This window comes from Anas acuta, chromosome 1 (assembly GCF_963932015.1).
Source record: "Anas acuta chromosome 1, bAnaAcu1.1, whole genome shotgun sequence".
In the NCBI taxonomy this organism is placed as follows: Eukaryota; Metazoa; Chordata; class Aves; order Anseriformes; family Anatidae; genus Anas; species Anas acuta.
This window is the reverse complement of record NC_088979.1, coordinates 116,590,809-116,613,696: the sequence shown is the minus strand read 5'-3', so window position 1 is coordinate 116,613,696 and position 22,888 is coordinate 116,590,809. Positions and strand designations below refer to the sequence as shown.

General features: G+C 41.4%; 2 protein-coding genes across 10 annotated transcripts in view; both read right to left on the bottom strand.

The window, feature by feature from the left end:
- TOMM70 (translocase of outer mitochondrial membrane 70) overlaps positions 1-22,888 on the bottom strand; it is a 286,607-nt gene that overhangs the window by 4,407 nt on the left and 259,312 nt on the right. For all 3 annotated transcript variants that reach the window (XM_068695925.1, XM_068695912.1, XM_068695916.1), the window contains one exon: positions 388-485. The gene's annotated coding sequence lies outside the window, so the exon portion shown is untranslated. The remainder of the gene's footprint in view (positions 1-387; positions 486-22,888) is intronic.
- Positions 1-22,888, bottom strand: part of CMSS1 (cms1 ribosomal small subunit homolog) — a 231,255-nt gene that overhangs the window by 18,236 nt on the left and 190,131 nt on the right. For 5 of the 7 annotated variants that reach the window (XM_068695930.1, XM_068695957.1, XM_068695948.1 and 2 more), the window contains one exon: positions 388-485. In XM_068695930.1, the coding sequence (XP_068552031.1) occupies positions 388-485 (98 nt within the window). Of the gene's footprint in view, positions 1-387; positions 486-12,714; positions 12,957-18,098; positions 18,151-22,888 lie in introns of those variants that run through there. The other 2 variants (XM_068695964.1, XM_068695939.1) reach the window with 2 other exon arrangements.

Genomic DNA, 22,888 nt, shown 5'->3' with positions numbered 1-22,888 from the left:
CATTTCAAAGGGGACATGCATGGGTGAAGATGTCATATAATGTTTAAAACACAGCTTTCAAGACCTTGTGTATACAGGGAAGAGGATAAAACAGTGGTAACACCACTCAGGCATTTATCCTTAGACAGTCACTTTTGCAGGTGACCAGCTTGGCAATATCAACTCACACAAAGCAAGAGCTAAATTATGATTGAACTATACTTGAATGAGACCACTTTCAAATACTGCAAAAATAATTAACCCCCTCCCAATTTATGATAAAAATCTTATTACATGAACAGATTAGACAAAAAGTGAAGAAATCTGTCCCTTTAGTGGAAGAATGGGGACTACATTCCCCTACACGGTATCATTTAAGTGCTCTGCATAATTGCTAAACTTACAGACCTGTTTTCTTTTCTTTTTCACAGCAGGTTTGGAATCTGGATCTTGATGTATTTCTGTCTTATCACTTGGTTTCTCAATTGTTTCATCATCTGAAGGATCTGATGAGAAAAAAAGAAGGGGTTTTCATTGCATTTTCATTTTTCAAATTCATCTTTTCTTTGCATTCAAAATATGGATTAAGATCTTTAACTACAAGCTTGTCAAAATAGTATAATCTCAAGATTAGCAACAAATACAGCTGTAATAGAAATTTAAATAATTTAAAAATTTAAAAAATGGTATTTGAAATTTACTCTAGGAAAAGTCCCAGTTTTTCCCTCATCTTCATAGGATCTGTTCTGGCAGGCAATGTATTTCCATGTCTTTCTGTAATGCTACACGGTTGGTGCCATCTGCAGCATCACAGGTAGAAATGTCTAATCTCTCCAGAAACCCACTTGAACTAAATTGAGCACTGAAAGAAGATGTATCTGATAAACTACAACACCTCAAGTTGCATGACATCTCTCTGTGTTATTTCAGAAAAAGTAAAATGTTATCTTAGATTCATAGCACTGCATTCATCATAGAGCATTACAGACCTATCTCAACAAATCATTAGACCCCAAAGTAAGAAACAGTTCTGCTCCTAAAGACTAATGGCTCTGTGGACCATAGGATCACCGAAGAAAACATATAATTCCTCCTAAGTTTGTTGACACTTCTTTTGGAATAAGTTATTTTTTCCTACAAGGACAAGAGTCTTGCAGATGGAGGAATAAAAATCCCACACCAACACACACACAGAAAACACTCAAACCTCCATCTAGAAGCCCCAAATGCCTCACTGACACCAAGTACCTATAAGAGGAAGACTTCTAAGATTTGTATAATCTTGTACTGTATAAAAATATACACAGATGTTTCCTGCAAGCACATTTTAGCTGTGTGACTCTCACAGTATTAATAATTAGGCAATGGCACCATTTCTAAACTTTAATCAGAATGTCTGTAACAGTAAAAAAAAAAAAAAAAAAAAAAGGTTATGCTGTCAGAGAAAATTATTTAGATTAAAATGTCTCCATTCATTCTCTTCCTCATCTCTTTTTATCTACAGAGAGATTTCTGGGGAAAAAAAAAAAAAATCCTATCCAAAAGGACAGTTCCCTCACCAGTGCTCTATTAGCCTCTGGTTTTAAAAGATGTTGTATTCCAACACAGAATTTTCTTTTGGGGACTAAATTACTTCCCCGGTCATTGCCAGAAGCATTACCATCTATTTAACTGAATAATTACAACTGAATAATTCAATTTCTGTGTCTGGAATACTCTGGAATATTTTTCCACTTTGCAGGGATTTCACAATTGTTGAAATCTCCTGTATGCTCAATTTTTAAGCTGTCAGTTCAAAGATAAAGTTATTTATTTTAAATAGAATCAGTAAAAATTCCCTGATTTCCTAAATAGAAACAGTAAAATTCCATAAGCATCATACAAAGTACGGAAGATCTGACTTCTGATTATTACATGATATCTATGCAATCAATAGCAGTAAGCAGAGTAAATTTAGGGCCAGAAGACATGAGAGAGAGAAAATCAAGTATGACTGCTATTTAATAATTGCAGCTGAAATATGTACATATTGAAAAAAGAAAATATAAGCATAGGGGAATTAATATGATTGGGAGAGAGGAATCTTTACGCATCCCCAGATGCAACACTAAGCATTATATGGCAATAAGGCCCTGGTTTCTAAAATTCACATCGGTACCAACGCACATACATACTTCTGCCTGGGAAGCACTGTCTTGCAACTTCCATCCCTTTTCACACTTTGAGGAGCTCATGTAACAGTCGGCATCTTAAAAATGGGTTGTGACAGCTGTTAAAAGTTTTAAAATTTGGGGAACTTAAAGCTAGCAATTGAAGAAAATCAGTGAATATTTTAGCAGGTTTGAAGTCATTTGTCATGAAATCTTATTTGATATAGATTAGATTCTTGGCAAACTGCAATAGCTTTAGAAACAGCAGCAGGAAAGAAAAACTAACTCTTAAATGAAGATAAACATGTTAACGAACTTTATTCAGACCAAAACAAATGCCATGAAAGAATTGGCAGCACTTATTTGCAACTTAATGCATACTAAGAAATCTTGAATGGGAATGCACCAAGAAAAGCCTCTGCTTTCCAAGACCAGGGCAAATGCACAGATGTGTGTACAAACACACAAATATAGGCACTAAGTGGACAGCGCTGCTAAGCTGGCCTATTCGATTTCTTCTTTTCACAGACATAGCCATCAAGCCATCAAATGAGTGGACTGTGACTACCCAAGTGCTAGATCACAGAATCACAGAATGGTTTGGGTTGGAAGGGACCTCATCAATCACCTTGTCCCAGCCCCTGCCATGGGCAGGGACACCTTCCACCAGCCCAGGCTGCCCAAAGCCCCATCCAGCCTGGCCTTGAGCATCTCCAGGGATGGGGCATCCACAGCTTCTCTGGGCAGCCTGTGCCAGGGCCTCACCACCCTCTGCATGAAGAATTTCCTTCTTATATTTAATCTGTGATCCCAGGGGAAGTGGGTTGCTGGTGGCAGGGGAAGAGAAGGGATGTCCCACTTAGCCCTTGTCTCTGCCGCTCAGCTGTAACATCAAGGTGCCCCTTAAGAAGCAGGTAAGTCAGCCTTAGCAGAGGACACTGTGTGGTCATTTTGGGATTCCCTCCCAAAGGATGAGAACAAGGCAGGTGGCAGGACTAAATCTCAGGCACATATATGTACACTAAGAAGTGTATGGCACTAGGCTCCATGAGCTACCCCAACTTTACTATAAATTTATTGTTAATGCACAAAATAGTGTATCTGGTCCTGTACAGCCTAACATAAGGCAGCAGGTGAACAGAAGATATAAACTTGAAGATTTAGGAGACAAACAAATTTCTTATGTTACAGATCAAATATCTGTGGCAATCAGCTGGGTTCTTACTTTCTCCTCCCAAGGACGTCTGATGCTCCTGAACCACGTCTCTCTCTCCAAACCAACAGTTCCTTCCCCACTGCCATTCCTCTCCAGAGTCACTGAGCACTTGTATCTTTTGGGCATTCAGGAGTCTCAGGTATAATACTTCTATAGAGGAAGCTTAAAAATTACATAATCCTTCATACTCTTGAAAGTATAAAATGTGTTTGGGTGACCCAGTATAATCACCCTGCTTTACCACGGGCTGGGTTCCCTTCATACTGGCCCACCTCCAGCACATTTCTTAAGCTGCATTTTGGAAGAGGAGCTTCTGGGTTTGAGAGCCCATAGGTGACTTTGGTAAATAATCCCTCTGTCCTGACTCAAGAAACACTGGAGGAGTAACCACCTTTTATACATCCAGATCCACATATCTGAGGTCCTGGATGCACTACATCCAAGCAGGCTGTGTATCCACAGTAAAAATGAAGAACCCCCCAAGAGATCATTACTAGTACTTTCTTTGTCCCTCTTGTTCAGCCTCGCCTGAGCCCCAAACACCCATTCCTGAATATATCTGTGCATGTCTGACTGAACTGAATTGCTAAACCAGCTCTTTCTCAGCATATTTATTTCACACTCGAAGTAAATAAGAATTGCATTAAGTAGGTTCATGGAAAATGCCTGTGATCTTTAAGCATTCCTTTTTTAAAAACCACTTGGCATGCTCTGAAAGGCAAACAGGGGCAGTCTAAGTTTTAAATAACGTCTTCTCTTTCTCATAACTAAAAGATACACTGCTGGTAATAGCAATCTAAAACTGGACAACTGGTTTCCATGATATGAAATAGCCTGGCAAACAATGTACCACCTGTTCACTGCCCATCCAAGTTACGGGCTGCACTTCGTGATGCAACGTCCTTCTCCCCTTTCAGCTAGAAATGAAAGGGGCAACCAGTGTCCATCCCCAAACATCTGTGAAAGCAATTCTCATTTGCACATCTTCCTGCAGTACCTGAATATTTTCACTTCATACAACAGTAGAACTTTCTGTCTATTCCAGAAACAGCCATTTACATCCCGGCTGAGGCATCAGCTAGTTTTGAGCTGTGATTGTTTCTGACACCACGTCAGCTCCAGTGATGACAGGAGGGTTTTGTTGTGGGCATCCAAGTACCACAGGCCAGACTCTGCCACCCTTGCTCACGTTAAGCAGTGTATCTCCCTATGCAAATGGTTACCTTGAAGTCAGTGGGGTTATTCACAAAATAAATTGTAACTCGATGTGAATAAACACAGAGGCATCCAACTCAGATTCCAAACATGCCTGGATCAGAGCAGCACTGCCTGCCCTGCTTTGAGGTGTCAAGCTACCCAGGAAATTCCTCTATGCCCAAACAGGAGAGAGGACAAAGCCTGCTTTAATAACCAGTTGACACAAAGGCAGAACCTAATTGATTAATACAACACTGACTTTCATCTCTCGTGTGGTGCACATGAGCAGCCAGGCACTGCTGGAACATGGGGCCAAAAGGACGATGTTATTCAGCACAGCAATCCTCTGCATCTGTTTGCCTGTGGTGGGTAGACCTTCTGGAACCACAAGGTCATCAGAGAAGTCTGAACGATCACGTAATGGTCTTGATATAGATAAATAAATATGAATTCCAGAGCTCGCTCTTCACCTTTTTCTCCAGTACTGCATCAGCACTATGGCACACACTAATAGGCTTCCCGTCATTAGGTATTTATATTTCATTTTACTTTGAACCATGCTGAAATGGAAAAAAACATTCGTGTTTAACACCTGCCTCCCCTTCCACAAATAGACCTTCATGTTTATGATATTGATCATGTTATTTCAACTGATTCAATGCAAGGGTTTCTAACTTATAAGTCTGTGTACATTGATAGGCATGCCAAATATATACATGCGCACACATTAACACACAAACATGTACACAGGTATATAGACGTGCACGTAACGAGGCACACAGATATTTCGATAATTTAACAGGTTCCCTTTAAACATCACCTTCATTAACCACTATCTGCACAAAGAAAGTACATTTACTTTGTTATTTATTCCAGTATTTTAAAGGCAGACAAATCCCTTATGCTACAGGAGGTAATGACACGTACTTTGATGTGAATGCAATTTTGTCAATACTAGCTAGTGTGAATTTGTGCTTGCTAGGCTGCCTCACCATTACTGAGACTTTTGACCTTTACAATACCACTACTCTGCAGTGAAGTGATTAATACAGGAATTACAATGACCACAACATAAATCACTCATTCTTTTAAGGAATGAGCTTAACTGACTGAAAAAGTAAAACTTTACTAGGAAGATCTCCTTAAAATGCCTCCAAATAAAGAAAAAGTTACAACTGAAAAGGAACAGAAAATAATTTTTGGAAAATCAGCCTTGTGGTTTGAGCCATTCTAGCACAGAAATATAGAGGATGTTAGCAAGGATGACAGAAGCTATCAAAACTTCTTCATAGGAAGAGACGATAAAGAGAACAGAAGGTTTTTTGAGGAAAAGATGAGGTATGGTGCTTGCAACTTTTCATAATATAGGCACAATGAACATATAATTGAAAAGAAAGCTTACAACAGAAAACTATTCTTTTGCTTATGTACTCAAAGACACCTGAGGGAATCATTCCTATTAGTTTGGGGGATTTTTTTTTTTTTTAAATCTGGAAGCTTAGTGAGATCAGACATTTGTTTGGCATCCAGAAGATCCCTGGTGAAACAGGACAGTACAGGAAAAGTTCATTTCTTCCAGTTAAACTAATCTCTGCGACAGAATTTGGAGGGAACCTGCCTTATGCAGCCAAGAGGGAGACTGCTTCGACTTTTATTTGAAGTATCTGGCACTACCCACAATCAGAGAGACTCTGGGCCAAGACAGCCCATGGGTCTGAACTGTTACAAAAATTTCTGCATTCTTCATTACAATCCCACCAGTGTTGTATATCTGTACTAATCCAGAAATCCTTACAGGAAAACAAAGCTTGTGTATAATTTATTTTTTACAAACTTTGTTCCTCTTCCCTTTTCTTCCCCCTGACTTCCATCCTCCTCTGACTGTTCTAAAATTGCCTTATATCTAAAACCAGAATTTAAACAGGGCCTGTGTTTTCAATTTCTAACAGAAGGCCATGGATGCTGTGGAAGTAGGTTTTGTATTTGCTAGGCTCTATTTTTAGGTTCAGGTATGGTGCAGGAAAATATGTCCTTGTCATCACTTTGTAGGTGAGCATAATTCATTCAGTTTGGTGGGCATGCTATGATGGAATCATTTCAGACTGCTTGGTTATGTTTTTATTTATTGGCTGATTAAACTGATCTGTATTCATTAATCTGGGGAAAAATATTTCTCAAGGCTCCCAGCTTTAAATCTAGCAGATTGAAAAATATTTTATTCTGAGTGTGCCAAGTGCCAAGTGTGTTGAAGTCTTTTGGTTGTTGTTGCTGTTATTATATGTTATATTATATGTATATTATAAATTATATGTTGTTGTTATTATTTGCCATTTTATATTCTTTTTTTCTGGAAGTAAGAATGGAGTGGGACAGACAGGGAGCTCAAGGAAAAGAATAAAATTGAAGTTTAGACCTTCCTATTATTTTCATATTTTTTCATTTAAAACTGACCTAAATTTGCAGTGAATCAGATTAATTAATCTTAATGTCAATGCATTTGCTTGAATTTTTCTTGTATCTCCTTCGCATATCCCACGAGGCACACACAGTGCAAGATCAACTCATTTTCTTATAAATGTAGCAGTTGTCTGCAAAATTGGCTCCCAGCTTTCTCCTTTTTCAATGGAAAAGCCTCCTTTTTCCCCCAAGGTCATGCTGATCACATTAGCTGGCCTGAACGTGATGATGACAATATTTAAATGTACCACTCCAGGCACGATGCCCACCAACATCCAAAGGAACAGGTGAGGTCCTTTAGATGAAACAGGCCTGCCAGGGACGCTGATCAAGTAAGAAAACAGGTCTAACTTTGCAAATATTTTGAAGTATTCCAAGCACAATGAAAATGACAAAAAGAGAGGGATGAAGAGACAAAAAGATGCATTTGGAAGCAAATAAAAGGTGGTGCATAGCAGTGGGAGAAGCCAGTCGTGCACAGCAGCAATGGGGAAGGAGTGTTTTAAACCATCACCTGGACAGGTCCAAAATTGTTATCTGTGTGTCACTGGCACTGGTATTACACAAAGAAGGATCTCTTTCATGCCTACCAGGACAACCCTCGCTAAGCTCCCCCTCTGTAGGCAATGAACAGCTCTGAATTTTTCTATTACAAAGCTAACAATTGCTCCAAAGCCCGTGTCCATGGTTTAAAACCAGATGACTATGAAGGTTTTCTGAGAACCCCTCAAGACAAGCCATACAGAACTGCTAAGAATGCAAATTTTAGTATTAATACAGTTCTTCAGATCAGTTGCTGACTACTTGCCATGGCAATAGTTCAGAAATTGCTGGGAAGTGTGATAAAATGGTTATAAACCAATTAAAAAAAGTTATCTGGAGCCGTATCCCCTTCGTTTCTCAAGTAGTTGCTCTCCCTGAGTTGGAAAGGGTCCACTGGCAGCCCCAGAAAGGTAAATAATACTCCATATACATGTATATATACAAATAATACATCATGAGCATAAGTCATGAGCATGCATCACCACCAGTGGCACTACTGAGAAATCCAGGTGACAGATTATGAAAAAAGAATAAAAATCACCCCCTTGCCTCCTTGAATAAGGAGTTAAATCATTCTGAACACTGCATTAAAACAAGCTGTAGTCCTAGAAATCAATTAAAGAACAGGTATACTGACAGTAATGAAAAATGAATATTTAATCACATCAAAGGACATAATCATAGCTCATCAGAAGATCTTTGATGCAAGAAAGAATGACAATATGGCTATGCAAAGAGCCTCTTTTCTTCAAAAATTAATGAAGATCTTTCCTTTTCTCCTCATTTAAGTTTTTGAAACTCCAGTTTTAAAACACTGCTGAAGTTTTCATAGTTTTCTCACTGGGGTCATGAATCAAATGAAGTCCCTTCACTTGTAAGACATTAAAATATTTGGTTATTACGATGCTTTGTAACTAAAAGGAAAAACTGTGAATGAACTGGTTTATATTATTAGTACCAGGAGGCAAGAAGGTGCACCTGAAGGAAGCTCTGTTGCAGGTGACCAGCAGTTAGTACCATCGTTTTGTCAACTTTCACTGTCAGCCCACTGCAACAGAGATCAACGCTGCCTCCATGTCTGGGCTGAGATAATTTGAGCAATAACTATACGTGGTGCCAGCGCTCCATCATCCCAAGGTCTGATTTCCCTTCCCTCTGCATGAGCTCCTCTTCCAAAACAGACCTGCTCCAGCACAACACTAAGTCCTCATAGCTGCGAGTGTCCCTTAAACTGCGGACTTTACCTGCCAAGACACTTCACAGCATGTATTTTACACTTGTGAGGCATACCTGAAGGGCACACAATATGCAACTGAGCAAGAAGAGAGGCAGCCCTACTGAAGACTCAAAAGCACTTCACTTTGTCCCATTAGGGAACATCCAGACAGCGTAAGACCCTTCCCAGCCCCATCTTGCCTAAGCCAAGCCGAAGCAGAGATTATTGTAAACTGTTTGTAGGATGTGCAGGTAATAGTTTACAAGTAATGGCAACAGTATACACTACAAAGACAATATGCTTACACAGGTGTAAGCTCCTTCCTTGGTGGTTCAGAAGACACATCTACCACAAACAAACTGCCTGACAAATCTGGTGACAGGATATTCAGGATATACCTTCATTTCAGAAAAAAATAAATAATAATTTAAAAAATTGAGTCATTTCAAAATAATTTTCAATATGCTCTGATACGACAGAAAACATTTAGTGCACAGATACACCTACCTGCCAGACTGGGCCACGCAAGGAGTCTCCCACAGAACATTTCTAACAACCATCTCTCCTTTTTCCCTTATTTTTAACACTTCCTCTTTAATATTCAAAATTGGTACTTCCAAACACATTTTTGACATATATTGATTTGGGAGTGAACCGAAAGACAAAACAAAGGGCATATCCAAGAACAAGACCAGAGGAAATCCCCTGTTGTGTATGTGTAAGGACACAAGAATCAGCCTCACGGGACCAAGGTTAGGCCTAGCTTGCAGTACAGCCACAACTGCACGGCTACAGCCCAGCCTAGTCATAATTTGACCTTCACATGTTCATATATTGCCTTATAAGCAGAAATGGATTAAAAAAAAATACACAGAAATTGACTTTGCAGACATAAAAGTAGCAGGCCACCCTCCACTTAATAAAACCAACTTTTTCACCCGCAAGGTATCCCATCCCTGTCTCACACCAAAAATAACAGCACCACCCACAGTAGGTGAAGGGCAAACATGAAGGTTTGACGTGTTAGGAATATGACAGGCTATCTCATTGCTTGCCATCCAACTTAATTTCTTCATGACTGGCCTGTCAAACAAGAGCACCCAAAGCCTGAAGATACAATAACTAACACATCAGCACGGAGCGCACATCGCTCCTGTTGTCTGCTCTAGTACTCCAAGGCAATGACACCATGAGCAAAGGCTCAAGATGACATCCCCCAGTTGCTGTATTCTCCTCATTACTCTTACTTTTGCTCTTTCATAAACCACCCTTTACTTCTGGTAATCTCTTTAAATCCCTGAATTCAGTTTAAAAGCATATTCTTAGAGAGATGGGTAAAGCGGGAGATTATTTTATTTAGTTTGCTTATAAGTAGCATGGATTTGGTCTGTTTAGAAATGTACTGGATGAATGTTATAAAATAATTAAATGCTTGACCTTGTAAAACGGGCTTCACTTCTTGACAGATTCCAGGCATTACATACCCTACAATCACTTCAGAAACCACTCAAAGGATGCTAGAAACACAATGCAATAGTTTAGGATGGTAAGAAGACACTATCCAACTCTGAGAAGTAGGGGAACGTTGAAAGTAAGAATGCAGTTGGCCATCCCGGAAATTGGCTGAGGCATTGCGGTTCATACATCTTGCTTGTAAAATGCTCCATGTGATCTTTAAACAAGCATAAGCGATTAGCAATTTGGGTTTAATCAAAGAAAAATCAGCTGACAAGAAATGGTTACAGAATGAACAATCATATGAGGGAGAACCCCAAAAAGCTGGCTTGAAGTAGCTATCAATCCTAACAGGCATCTGAGAGAAGAAACAGCCTGGGATCTGGAAAAGTTAGATCCAAATCGTTCCCCACTGTGGGGAATTTCCCAGAGGAAATAATACCAAAGAAGGGTGGGTAGTCAAAGAGAAAAACTGTCTAAAAAGCAGCAGACAGATCATCCAGCATCATACAGAAAACTCAAGCTATGAGTCTGGCAAAAGCTAGGCACAAACTAGGGCCTGACTCCATGCTATATTTCCCCCTTTGTGGCATGGCTAGGAAACTCATGCAAAAGCCATCTTAAAACAAAACAAAACAGAGCATATAGCACTGTTAAACAAAATATTGTTTCATTCGTCTTGAAAAAAAATAGTACAATCACTCTTAAATCCTTTTCTCCTACTTGTAGGAAGTTCACATTACAGTGGTTGGTCAGGGAACATTTACAGCCCTGTAAACTTGAACAACAGTACTCTATAAAAGCCCCCTGAAAATGAACATGCCCACGCCAAAACCACCCATCACATCATTTGTGTACGCAAGAAATCACCCTTTCTGCAAGATATTTGTATAAGAGAGGTGTGTGTCACAGCTCCTGGTGAGGTATTACAATTCCTGTGCTCTTCTGACCCATGGGCACTGCAATGCCTCTTCTTTTTCTAAGAACTGATTTATCATGAATGGAAACTACTCCAGCTTGCAGACTTGCTCCTTTTTCAGGTCCTAAAGTCCAATATCCAACCAACATCATTCATTAGTTATAATATTCACTCCTAACAAACGTTTATTTTTGTTAATTGGAAGGAAACATGTAAATTGCGGGGGAAAAAAAGGAACTTGGAATAACTCCATAAAACTACTTAAATGGTGGGCTCCAGCCTAAATCTGACTATGATTCAGTTTTGCCCAGGAATGTACATGTAGTATGGCCCAGATGTGATGTCTCTCTTCTTAGTACTGCTGGAGATTTGCATTTCCTCCTGTTCTCTCACTATCTGGGGAAGCAGCTGTGGCTTCACAGCTGTAGTTCTTGTTGTGAAGGTAGCACACAGAGTCTGGCTGACCCTGTGGACTTGCAGTTGATGGATCATGACAAAATTACACAGAGGAACTTGCCAAAAACAGTGGGCGTCCATAAAAAATATACAGCACACATTGTAAAAACTTAACAGCCCATATTACATTATTGTTCATAGATAGGCGCTGATATTTTACCAACCACTGATATGATTGACACCTTTTTGGCTCGTTTATTTTGCAGACACACACATCTATAGTACAATGTTATCACAGACCTGACGCTTTCTCAGGTTTTCTCTGAATGTTAAATAATGTATGCACACATAAAATGTAGCCTACACTTAGCTATGTGTCAACAACAACAAATATATCCCATTAAAGAACAATACTGCAAAAAAAGCTTTTACCCCAACTCTCTTTTATGTCTTAACACAAAATGTGGAAGAAGGCATTTCAAGTCGTTGAGATTTATTCATCGTCTTGTTTTATTCACAAGTCTTCACACGACATAGCAATATCAAGTCCATTTGACAGAGCTTCAGATTGATTCATATCAAATTAAGTCTCCTTGAGGTTATGGAACAAAATACCCTGACATGTTGCCACATAGAGTTAAAGTGGCAAACTCCCTGGATCATAAACCATCTGTTGAAAAGCGGTTCCCTATCCAAAGCCCAAGGGTTATATTTCTGAGCCTCTTATTCTCTTGCTTCCTCCCCTGCATACACTACAAAATTCTCAGCAGCGTGGTCCCAGAAATTGTAGCTTGCACTGCAATTTCAAGCCACCCTAGCGTCTCAAATTTATATGTTACTGGAACATACGCTTGTGGATTTAAATCACATTTTCTAAAAATCTCACCGTAAGAGTGAGAGAAAACACATTTTCTTATAGACAGAAACCTTTTACATATGAATGAAGATTAATGTAATATAAAGGGGAAATACTACACAGTGTGCTGAGTTAACGTTTTTAAAAGGAGGAAAGGCGACAGGCTTTTCATCTATGTCAATGCTCTCTATTCAAGATTAGTAATTACAATTCAATCTCTCATCTGTAAAGGTCTTTTGTGAACTGGCATGCAGCACATTTGTCTAAATGATCAAATAAAGCACATTATGACTTGATCAGTTGCAACTGCCATAAAAATAGAGCTCATACCTACATTCATGTGCTGCAAGCAGATGGTTGATTGCTTTTCTGTCCTCTTACATTGCAGTCCCGCTCCTTTAGATCCTCTCTGTGCAGAGGGTGACATGCTGTGAGGTCAGTTTTCTGACAAGGTCATCTGCCTTCAGAGTATGAAGAGAACTACACGGAAAGTGGGTTGGGCTATATTTAGAGTTTGGTCCAACTCCGTGCCAAGGTCCCCCCGCTGTCTCTCCCATGCAGCACCGTCTCAGGTCTATTCTTGCAGAGTCTCAGCCCACAGAATAGGCGAAGAGAGGAAAGCCGCTCTGAGCTACTACTGGAGCTAGGTTTTTGCAATTTGCTAGAACAAGTGGATCAGGAGCTCAGCTGACTCCTTATATCCCTCACTCTTCGGTTATTTAAAGACTTTTTCTTTCGTTATTCAAGTGGATTTTCCCTTTTCAAGTGAATAAGCAGAGGGAACTGCCTGGATACAGCAAAAAATAGCCTTCTGAGCTAAGGTAAGCTTGCTTCATTTTTGTATTGTCATTGTAATTAGAAAGCAACTGATGATGACTTGTTCCAGATATGCTTTTTCTGCTAGACTGGCTCTGTATGTCATCATTAACATTTTGGGGGGGATAAAGAAAGACATTTAGACATTATCACTGTCTAAAGGAAATGGGAAAATAAAAAGGTATCAGCATGTGCAACAGCATATACATTGTCTGATTTCACCTGTTTAATTTAAAAAGCACACAGTCAAGAAAGCAGGCTGTGTCATTCTGAAAGTAGCAGAAAAGCATATATGTGACTATGTGCATGATGGTTACGTATGTAAGTATGCAGTCAGATGTGCTGAGTGATGTTTTATCCACCTTATTTTGTATAATATGAGAACACATGGCTTCAGGGTTGCAATACAGGGCTTCTTACAACTAGCATGGTTTAAAAAAAGAAAGAATTTATAGACAAACTTGTGCTCAAATTCCTCCACAATTCTGAAGAAGTTGCTCAGCTTTAGCCAGAGTATAGACAAGATTAAAGATCGTGTTCAATTTAGTCTCTTTCACAGAGTACTTTTACCTAGTCCTGCCTTGCTTCTCCTTTTAAAAGCATAAATGCCTGAACAGGTTTCCTCAGCACTGTTTTACACTCTTGCAACTCTTGCAACTCTTAAGTGAAAAAAAAAACAAAAACCTGGAGAGAGTACAGCAGGGCATGCTTGACTGTAAGGAGATCCTAATACACTTTGGGGTCACGGACATCATGATACAGCAGTGTGGAGTCCAACGTGAGGAGACTGTTATGTAAAGACACCGTGGAGCCATGGATATAGCGCCAGTGCACGCACAGACACCACCACCACATATACCTCCAAGGCAAACACACAGGAACGGCAACCTGAAAAAATGGAGTAGAAAGGTCTACTTGGCCCTAAAGTCCAAACGCTAATATGATAGCACCAAAAAGTTCTTCATTATCAGAAACATCAGGCACTAGCCTCAGCAGAAACATTGGAAGAGAGGCCGATGGGTTCTAGACTGAGAGTAAGCAAAGTGCAAAAGAGGTCACAAAGTCACTGGGAGTTCATCTAAGGCACGGCCACTGGGTGGATTCCTGCACTTAGTTCAGGTCTTTCTTTAACACAACCACTCATTAAACAGTATCTCTTGTATCAGGCTGAAAAAGTAAAGGATTAGATGGTGGCAAAAGTCTCACCTGCTGAAGAAACGTCTGATTCTGTTTACTCTCAGCTCTGTGTAAGATCGGCTGATCTTCCTCTCCTTCTGATTTTTTATTTGACAATTTATGCCCAGTTTGAGTGTTAAGTTTATTTGGAGGCTGTAATAAACACCACCTGCTTTGCTCAGAAAACCTTTCTAGTGGTTCTACAACTCTTTAGCAAACAATTAGGGCCACATGCCGTGGAGCCAACTTGGGCTGTGTGGCATGCAAAAATTCACATTCATCCAGGTTTCCATTGCAAGAACTTTGGGAAGAGGCTCTTACACGAGGGTTACTGAAGTGCTGTAAATGTATTCATGAGGTTCTCCAGTAAGCAAAAGGCTTCACAGCAATAAAGCAACTAGTGCTGTCTGAGATTGGCAACAACCTTTTATAAAGTTAGCACTGAGAGAAAAGAGAAAACAATGCAGCTATCTACATCTGCTTAATGAATCCACTTAGTTTCTGCAAAACTTTGTGGCACCTGTTCTCTGTTTGTGTGTGGGGAAAAGTTATTTCCCCACTGATGTTACAGGTATTGGGAGCTTAAAAAGAGCAGCATGGGTGTAAGCGTAGCCTACAAATCCAGCACTCACAAAGAAACCCCCTGGCAGAGGGCAGGAGTGCTGCTGATAGCAAGAGGCAACAGGGGCAGCTGGTTTTGAGGACAGCAAGGAGGGACATCACACCTTTGTCACAGGAGCGGGGCCACAAACCATTGGGAGGTTTGTTTATGTACAGGTGGCAGAATGAGAGCAATGGAGAACGGCAATGTTGTTATTGGGGCAGATATGAACCTGGCATTAAGGGAAGATGTTGGAGAGAAGCACACCGGAGTGAACAAGCCTCATGGTCTAATGTGGACAAACCTCAGTCTGCCACTAACCTCTTCCCTGCTGGGGCCAATCCTGCCTCTAGTGGTATCCTCCTCTTCCTTGTCTGTCCCCTGTGTTAAAAATGTCCAGCACCAGAAGGAGCTGGCTTCATATTGCTGAAATGCAGACCACCGCAGAAGGGGAAAAAAAGAAAAGGAAAAAGAAAAGAAAGCTCTTTCCCTTCTTTTTCATTTTCTTTTCTTCTCTAATGCAGGAAAGAAAGGCTGAAACCCTTTCTGTCCACCTGGGAAGCAAAGAAGGCCTCAGAGGGAGCTGAAACCCACTTTACACAATGCAGGTGGGAGGGCATGGCTATAGGTACTGACTGACCTCCTGCCCAAGGTTGTGGAGGAGGAAGAGGCCTGGCTCACAATATATGCTGCCAGTTGGCCAGGCAAAGCTCCAAGGGGACATTCACAAACTGCTGGCACTGGTGCTGTCACCCTCAGCCGACAGGTGTAAGCAGAGCCCGAGCCAGAAGGGTAAATCCAAGCAGTGCCGGGGGGCGAGAAATTCCCACCAGCAGCCCGAGCCTCCTACCACGCACAGCATTTACGTGCCTGCCCGGTGGCTTTCCTCTGGTGCAACCAAACAGCAAACGGCGCTGGGATTTTCCTCCCTCCTTGCTGTCCCTCAGCCCAGCCAGACTGAGGGAAACAAGCCAGGGTGTTGAGGGAAGTCTAGGTGTCCTAGCTAGTTAAATAATTTCAGCCATTCTTTTACTCTCTGCGCACCAGAAAACTAGCGACACCTTGTTGCAGAAAACTGTCTGCTCTGAGGTCAGCAAAATCTTCAGCAGTTTGCATTTTCCTGCAGTCTGATAAGGCCTTGGGACTAATGGAAAGGTCTCCCACATAGATTTTCAAATTTTGGGTTAGAAAATACTGCTTTTCACCTAGGCAAATTCATTCCTCTCTACCCAAAGCACAACAAGGCCTTGCATTCTTGTCTAAGCACAATGAGCACAGACAAAAAATCTCTGAAGACCACGGTGCCAACCTGGTCGCCCAGAACCTCTGGGCACAGGCACAGCTCTGCACGGACCTGTGGTGTCAGCAAGTGCCTTAGCCCTGACTTGTGCGACGACTCAGAATTAGCTAAGGTCTGTGGTGCATGGTCTCTGTATCGAAGCAGGAGGGGAAGGGGAGGCTGGAGTGGCCTCACCTGACCTCGGAAAGGCAGATCGGTGCAGTTAAGGACACAGCGGATGCAGCCTGGTTTCTCCTGGTCATGCCCAGGTCTCTCCTGCAGTCACACCAATACACATACAGACATGTACACAGCTGTGCACTGACAAACAACGAAGTTGCAGGGAGTTGAGACCCACTTTCTATCCATTAACAGAAAAACATAGTATGTTAGGCTAAGATGAAGCATCTCCTTTGAAAAATGAAGTTATTTTACATGGACCTCCAGTTTGGCTAGGTGTAAAGGAGAGCAACTATGACAATTTTACTTTGAATGATGACGAGACTGAAATTAAGCAACTGAAAGCAGTTTACCTGCAATGTTACAAAACAGCGTGCAGTGGTGTGAGAGCACAGGTATATATCCAGAGCAGCAGTTTATCCATACTAGAAAACATGTTTCCAAAAGTATTTAAAAATAGAGGATGTGCAGCTGGTCACCTGCGTGGATTATTTTTTCATTTTCATAGAGCTGGTCCCAGCTTACTGACAGCTACTGATTTAAACTGAAATCAGAGTGCTCCAGTGGGGCCTGCATTTCTTGCAGTGGTAACAGAGGTACACGGCACGCTAGCAGAAAAGGGCTCTCCAGGGAGTTCATCGGGAGCTGGGAGCCTGGGAAAGCACCAGCATGGCAGGGCTGTGCTTTTCTGGAGCAGCCTGCCTAAGAACAATGTTTGCAAGGCTTTCTGCTGCTCTGTGACACCTGCCAAGGAAGAGGATTTTATGCAATGCTAGACGGTACCAGTACATTTCATTTTAAGATGAACATGGCTAAGTTTAAAAAAAGTCCCAGTAAAAATCCCACCTACACAATGCGGCACAGTCATGCAGGAAGAAATAGTTGAAAGTGGTACTACATAGGAGTCTAACGCAAATTTCTTATCTTCCATTACACAATACTAAATTCTTTCAACCTCAGCAAATTTACAGGGATCACTAACAGGGCTAAAAAGCCAGAGAAAGAAATCCAACAACACCGAATTCTTATGTCTCAAACACCATAGAGTGAAAATGCATACACACAGCTGCAAAACCGTAAATCATAATTTTACATAAAACAAAACTTGGTCTAAACATAATCTTGTTAAAATAAATCCTTCGAGGTGAACTTTTCCATTTTTCACTCATAACCAGCTTTTTATTGTGCCAGTCTTCTCCTTAGGCATTCACTTAAACAGCGCAACAGCGTCCAACCTCTAGAACCCAAATAACATGAAATAATCAGTACTCACAACACAGTTGTGTTAGACACAGTACTCATGCAATTTTCTTAACCACAAGCAAAGGGTGAAAAGAATATAAAATAATCCACAAATGGATGTCAAATGTTTTAGGTACTTTTCCTAAAGAGAGGGTTTAAAAATCATGTGCAAAATATAGTCAAAACCAGGAATTTTACATCAAGCCTTTTCTGTCTTGAAGAGCACTCGCTTTAAATAGAAAACGAGCAGCAAGGATCCTTCCTGTTACTCTGATTTATTCTGTTAATATCATGGTTAGAGATGCCATCCAATATAAACTGATGCGTAGCATCATACAGCCACTCACACAACACCCACCTAAAAGAGTGGGAAGACAATAAAAGGAAATCCCACTTGAGAAGAAGATAGGATTAACTCACTAGCATGCAAGAAAAAGGAAGGGCTAAAATCACACATCAAGATTGGTGTGCTTTGCAGTGTTTCTCACGCAGCCGAGCCCACAGGCTGTGCGCTCCCCATTGTAAATCCATGCATCGTCCAGAACCAGCCCACCTGGGAGCTGAGGCAGCTCAGGCTGTGGTGGAGTTTCTCGATAAAGATAAGTACTCGTTGAAAGAGGGAGATGATATGACCTCTCTCAGTCCTTCTGCAACAGGAAATTTGAGACTCCTGAAGGGGGAGAGGCAGAGCATTCGCTCCCCCTCACACCAACTTTCATCCGACCTCCAGCTGTCCGAGGAGGACAACTTGTAGCCTAATTATAGATCTCTTGATTCTTCCTAGAGATAGTCCCCTCACGTGGGCAAAGAATCTTATGAATCTCATGCATCTTTCAGAGCAGAGACAGTCCTCCATTTCAAACCCTTCTGCTCTATCACAAGTATCTGTACCGGATCCCCCACTCAGTTTGCTCCTCCTGAGTGAAACAAAAGGACAAAATGTGAGTTTGATCAAGAAATGCAGGGTATTGAGTGACCCCTGGAGAAGGCATGGCTGGCTTCTTCTCTATTGTATTCCCCCACAACGTGTCAATAAAAAGAGCTGTTAACACGGAAGGAATTTTTATTGCAAGAAGTGCAAAACTACAGTATGCACTCAGCAGTTTCACATTTTACGGTTGTTGAGGATATACTACATAGATTAGTAAATATGCTGTGTTTTCTTTGCACTTTGTGTACACACATAAAATGTGGTGAGAGAAAGGAGTCCTAGAGGATTTATTTGGATGGAAGTCAGGTGCACGTCTGCGCATTGTTACATTGAGGAGCTCTGGAGTCAGCATTTCTAGATCTGATAGGGACTGCTCAGTCTTTGGCAAATCACTAACAGTTCTTCCATCTCAGGTTGTCTTACTGCACAAAAACAAGATACAGAAATGCCTCTTAACTCAATGGGGTGTTTGGGGGCTTGAATGACATGTAGAGTGCTGGGGGATTCCTGCAGAGAGTGCTATGGTAGAATAAAATACTAGTTGTTTATTTTATTATACTTCAGACAGAAGACCAAGTCCCTCTGCTAAAAAGAAAACAACCACCACCTTGTAAAAGCAGCATTTTTTAAAAACATGTTTTAGAGAATCCAAACCAGTTGCATTCAGCTCACTAGGATGAAAAACAACCTTGAGGCTCACTGCATTGGAGAGACAAGGCTCAGAGGGATCCCTATTAATCTGGAGTTACAACTCCCCAGACTCTATCTCTGCGTCGATAGCCACATTCAAAGGCTTCTTTGTCATAGCTTTGTTTTTCAGTGGCTTCTGGGAGAATGCCCTGACATGAAACAAAGGCATGATAAAGGTTATCCCTATCCAAAGGGTTTCACTACTGTGTGCAGCTCAAGGAAAAAATGATGACAGATGATGTAAATCTGGGGTCAGAATATATGTGGTATGGGAGAGACAGAAGCAGCGCTTTATCTAGGCCCTGAAGGTCTCAGCTCTGGAGACAGTCTCCTCCTAAGGCAGATGTCCTCCAGTATCCTCTACGAATTCACACGCTATGAATCCATCACTCTAGACCCTGCTGGGAAAAGTAGTCTCCTCTCTACTTGATTTACTGCAAAATTACCGATAAGGAAACCGCGCTGTAGTGGAACACGACCCTCAGCACAACAGAGATGAGATAGGCCGTGCATCTGCAGAGGGGAGATCACCGTCTTAGCCAAAGTTACAGAAAACAGGAATGGTGAAATAATCCAAGTCTGACCACATGGAAAACAGGATACCCTTCAAATCAGAGAGATTTTGCATCCCACTGTTTTGTCTTTGGCAGCAGAGAGCATGTCCACATGAAATTAATACTACCAGAGACTGGCACAGCAAGAAAAAAAAATTGTCACGATAAGTTTATCTGTTTGCTTATTCTTCTGACTGACTGATCGCTTACCTCAGCAATGGGAAGGACTGGAAGGCTGCACCAGGACTGTAATGAAAATAAAGCCCCGGGGAACAATTTTGATTATAATGGAGGTTTCAGCTGACTCCATTTTAATTAATCAGAGTAGCGCAACAGTCTGAATTCCCAGGTACCCCATTTCAACCTGCAGACTAACATGACTTGTTTTAGGCCATATTTTAACATTGTTCTAATAAATTCTTTAACAGTCCTTTTAAGTCTCAGAGGTACTCTAATTTCTTCTTTATTTTTGTTATGGAAGCTTTCAACAGGCACTTCAACCACAAAACACTAAAATGATATGCCTGCAAAATGCCAAACATAGACTCAGAAACCAAATTCCTCTTCAAGCCTTGCATTAATTAAAAGCACAGTGATTTTTTTGATTACAAAATAAAAGAGTGACTGTACATTGATAAAACACTTTAATTTAAAATAGATGTCTATAATAAAGACAAGCCACAGTAAAATTTGGTTAAAATGCTCAGCATAGACCCAGGACAGTAATATTAGACATCATCTGCTATAGGAGAAAGCCAGAAATTGTCAGTGACAACAGAAAAGCAGGATGTTCAGGGCTCAACACACAGTGCAGTGCCTACATTATCTGCATGATCCAGGCTTAAGTAAGCCAAGGCTTAAGGACTGACAAAACACGTGCAGTCTGAGAAACACAGAGCAAACAAAGAACTCCAAATATGTAAGTTGTGTACTCATACATCATAAGACCCAGCAGAGAGGATGTGATTTATATCTTTAAACTCACAAAGCATGTAGTTTTTTCCTCTGCATTCTCCTGTGTGTCTTGAATTCACCAGTGGTTTGCTACCGTATGGAAATAAGAGTGGTAAATGAATTGTCCAGGACTTGCCCAGGTGGCACTGAGATGCTGAGCTCCGCACACTCAGTTCAGTGTGACCTGCAGAGGTGCCTGTGTGCTGCCCCAACCTGGCAGCAGCTGTGGAAACTGCATCTTCATCCAAGAGGGATTTAAAAAACAAAAAAGACCCAGACATTACAAAAAGACCAGGGAAAAATGTGAAGGCAGCAACCAAGCAGAGAGATCAAGCTAAATGCAAGAGGAGTGCAGGAGACAGCCCTGAAGCGATGGCAGGAGGGGAATGAAGACAACACCAGTAGAGCCCTGAGCCTCTACACTTTTCCACCTCCATCATGACAAAAATGCCTCATTTTCTACAGGAACAAACCTCTTCCCCTTCTTGATGGGGAGCAGGTTTGATGAGCAGGTGAGCATCACCTGCTCGGTGTGCAGCCCAGGGAACTCTTCCTTCATCCCTGTGTGGGGGCAAGGCAGAGGGGGTGACTCTTGCTGCTTCGAGGCAGTCACAGAGCTGTGGTAGAAACAGACCTGCTCCTAGCAGCGCCTACCTCTGCTGAGGGGTGCTGAGCCCCTAATTGCTGAACTGCTTGGCCAAACGCAGCCCATCTCTGACAGCTGCCCACTTCTGTTACCTAGATCTTTTGAGAAGGCACCATAATTACGGCTCTTCCCTGTAAAAAAAAAAAGGCTGGGGGTGCAAAACAGAAAGCTCCTTCCCATGTTCTCTTACTCCAGTGTATTCATAAAGCTGCCAAAACAAACAAACAAACAAACAGCACCAACAAAAGAAAACAAAATATCAATTTAGATTGGTTTTCAAGGGTACAAGAGTTCTGCATAGGGAAAAGAAAAGGGTAGCTCATGTCTGTGTACAAGCAGCAAAGCAAACACCTGATTTAATACAATCGTAATGATTTCCCTTTGACGACAGAAAAGGTACAGACCTAAACTCCTGTCCCTGGCAAGGCATCTATTTCAGCAGTCACTACTTTCCCTTACTTTCTGCTAGCCTTACAGTACTACAGATACTCTATTTTACAGTTTTAATTGCCACAAATATTACAGGAATAAATTGCTGCAGGAAATAATCACAGTACAGTGTAAAGGCTGTGACATCCTCAACTGCATGTAAAATTACTCCAGACTGGAAAACAACTGCTCACATCTAGCAGCAATTGTGAAAGCAACACTTAGAGAGTTTAGACTGAAAACCTCTAAGAGGGGAAAGCATCAAAGTTTTGCCAGAGGATGAGACGTAGGAGCTAACTTTTTGATGTGGAGAGGCAGTTTCTGCACAGATTCGCAAGCCTGAGGCATTTTTTTCCACACTGAGCAACCAACCCAGCGCTTAGTTCAGGTTTCAGAAGAGCTCCAGTGATGCATGTAACACCTGCTGTGTGCACTACCACTCCGCACTGTTCAAATCAGAAGGAAAGGAGCAGATGCTATTGATCTTCCTGCCTCAGGTTAAGCACCAGGAATGGGAAATCCCCCACCAGGAACACCAGCACTCCCACAGTGCAGCCTCAAGTGATCTAGAATTTCCCTCCCAATCCTCTGGTCTTGACTCACATCTTGTCTTTTAACTGCATCCAAGGATGAGCACAGGTAAAGAACGCAGCAGGCTTTCCCTGGGGCTGACCCCAAAAGCTACTTCAGAATGGCAAGCCTGGGCAGATGCTAGCCAGGATCTCTGAAGAGAGCCCTGAAGAGCTTGAGCCTGCAAAGCCTCATCACTCCACAGCTCTGAACGCTGCTGGCTGCTTACCAACCTCCTCAGCAATATCAAGAGCTGCTAATGTCCCAGTACCTTTCTACATGGCAGTAATTAGAAAGTGAAGATGAAGATCATGGCTTCACTGCACAAGCCAGCATCAACAGGATGGTAACAAACAGTGTGCAAGAGAAGAAGGTCCAAAGTCTCCAACCTGTACTCAACACAGAAAGCATTCAAGAGATCAGACAGCTCTTTTTC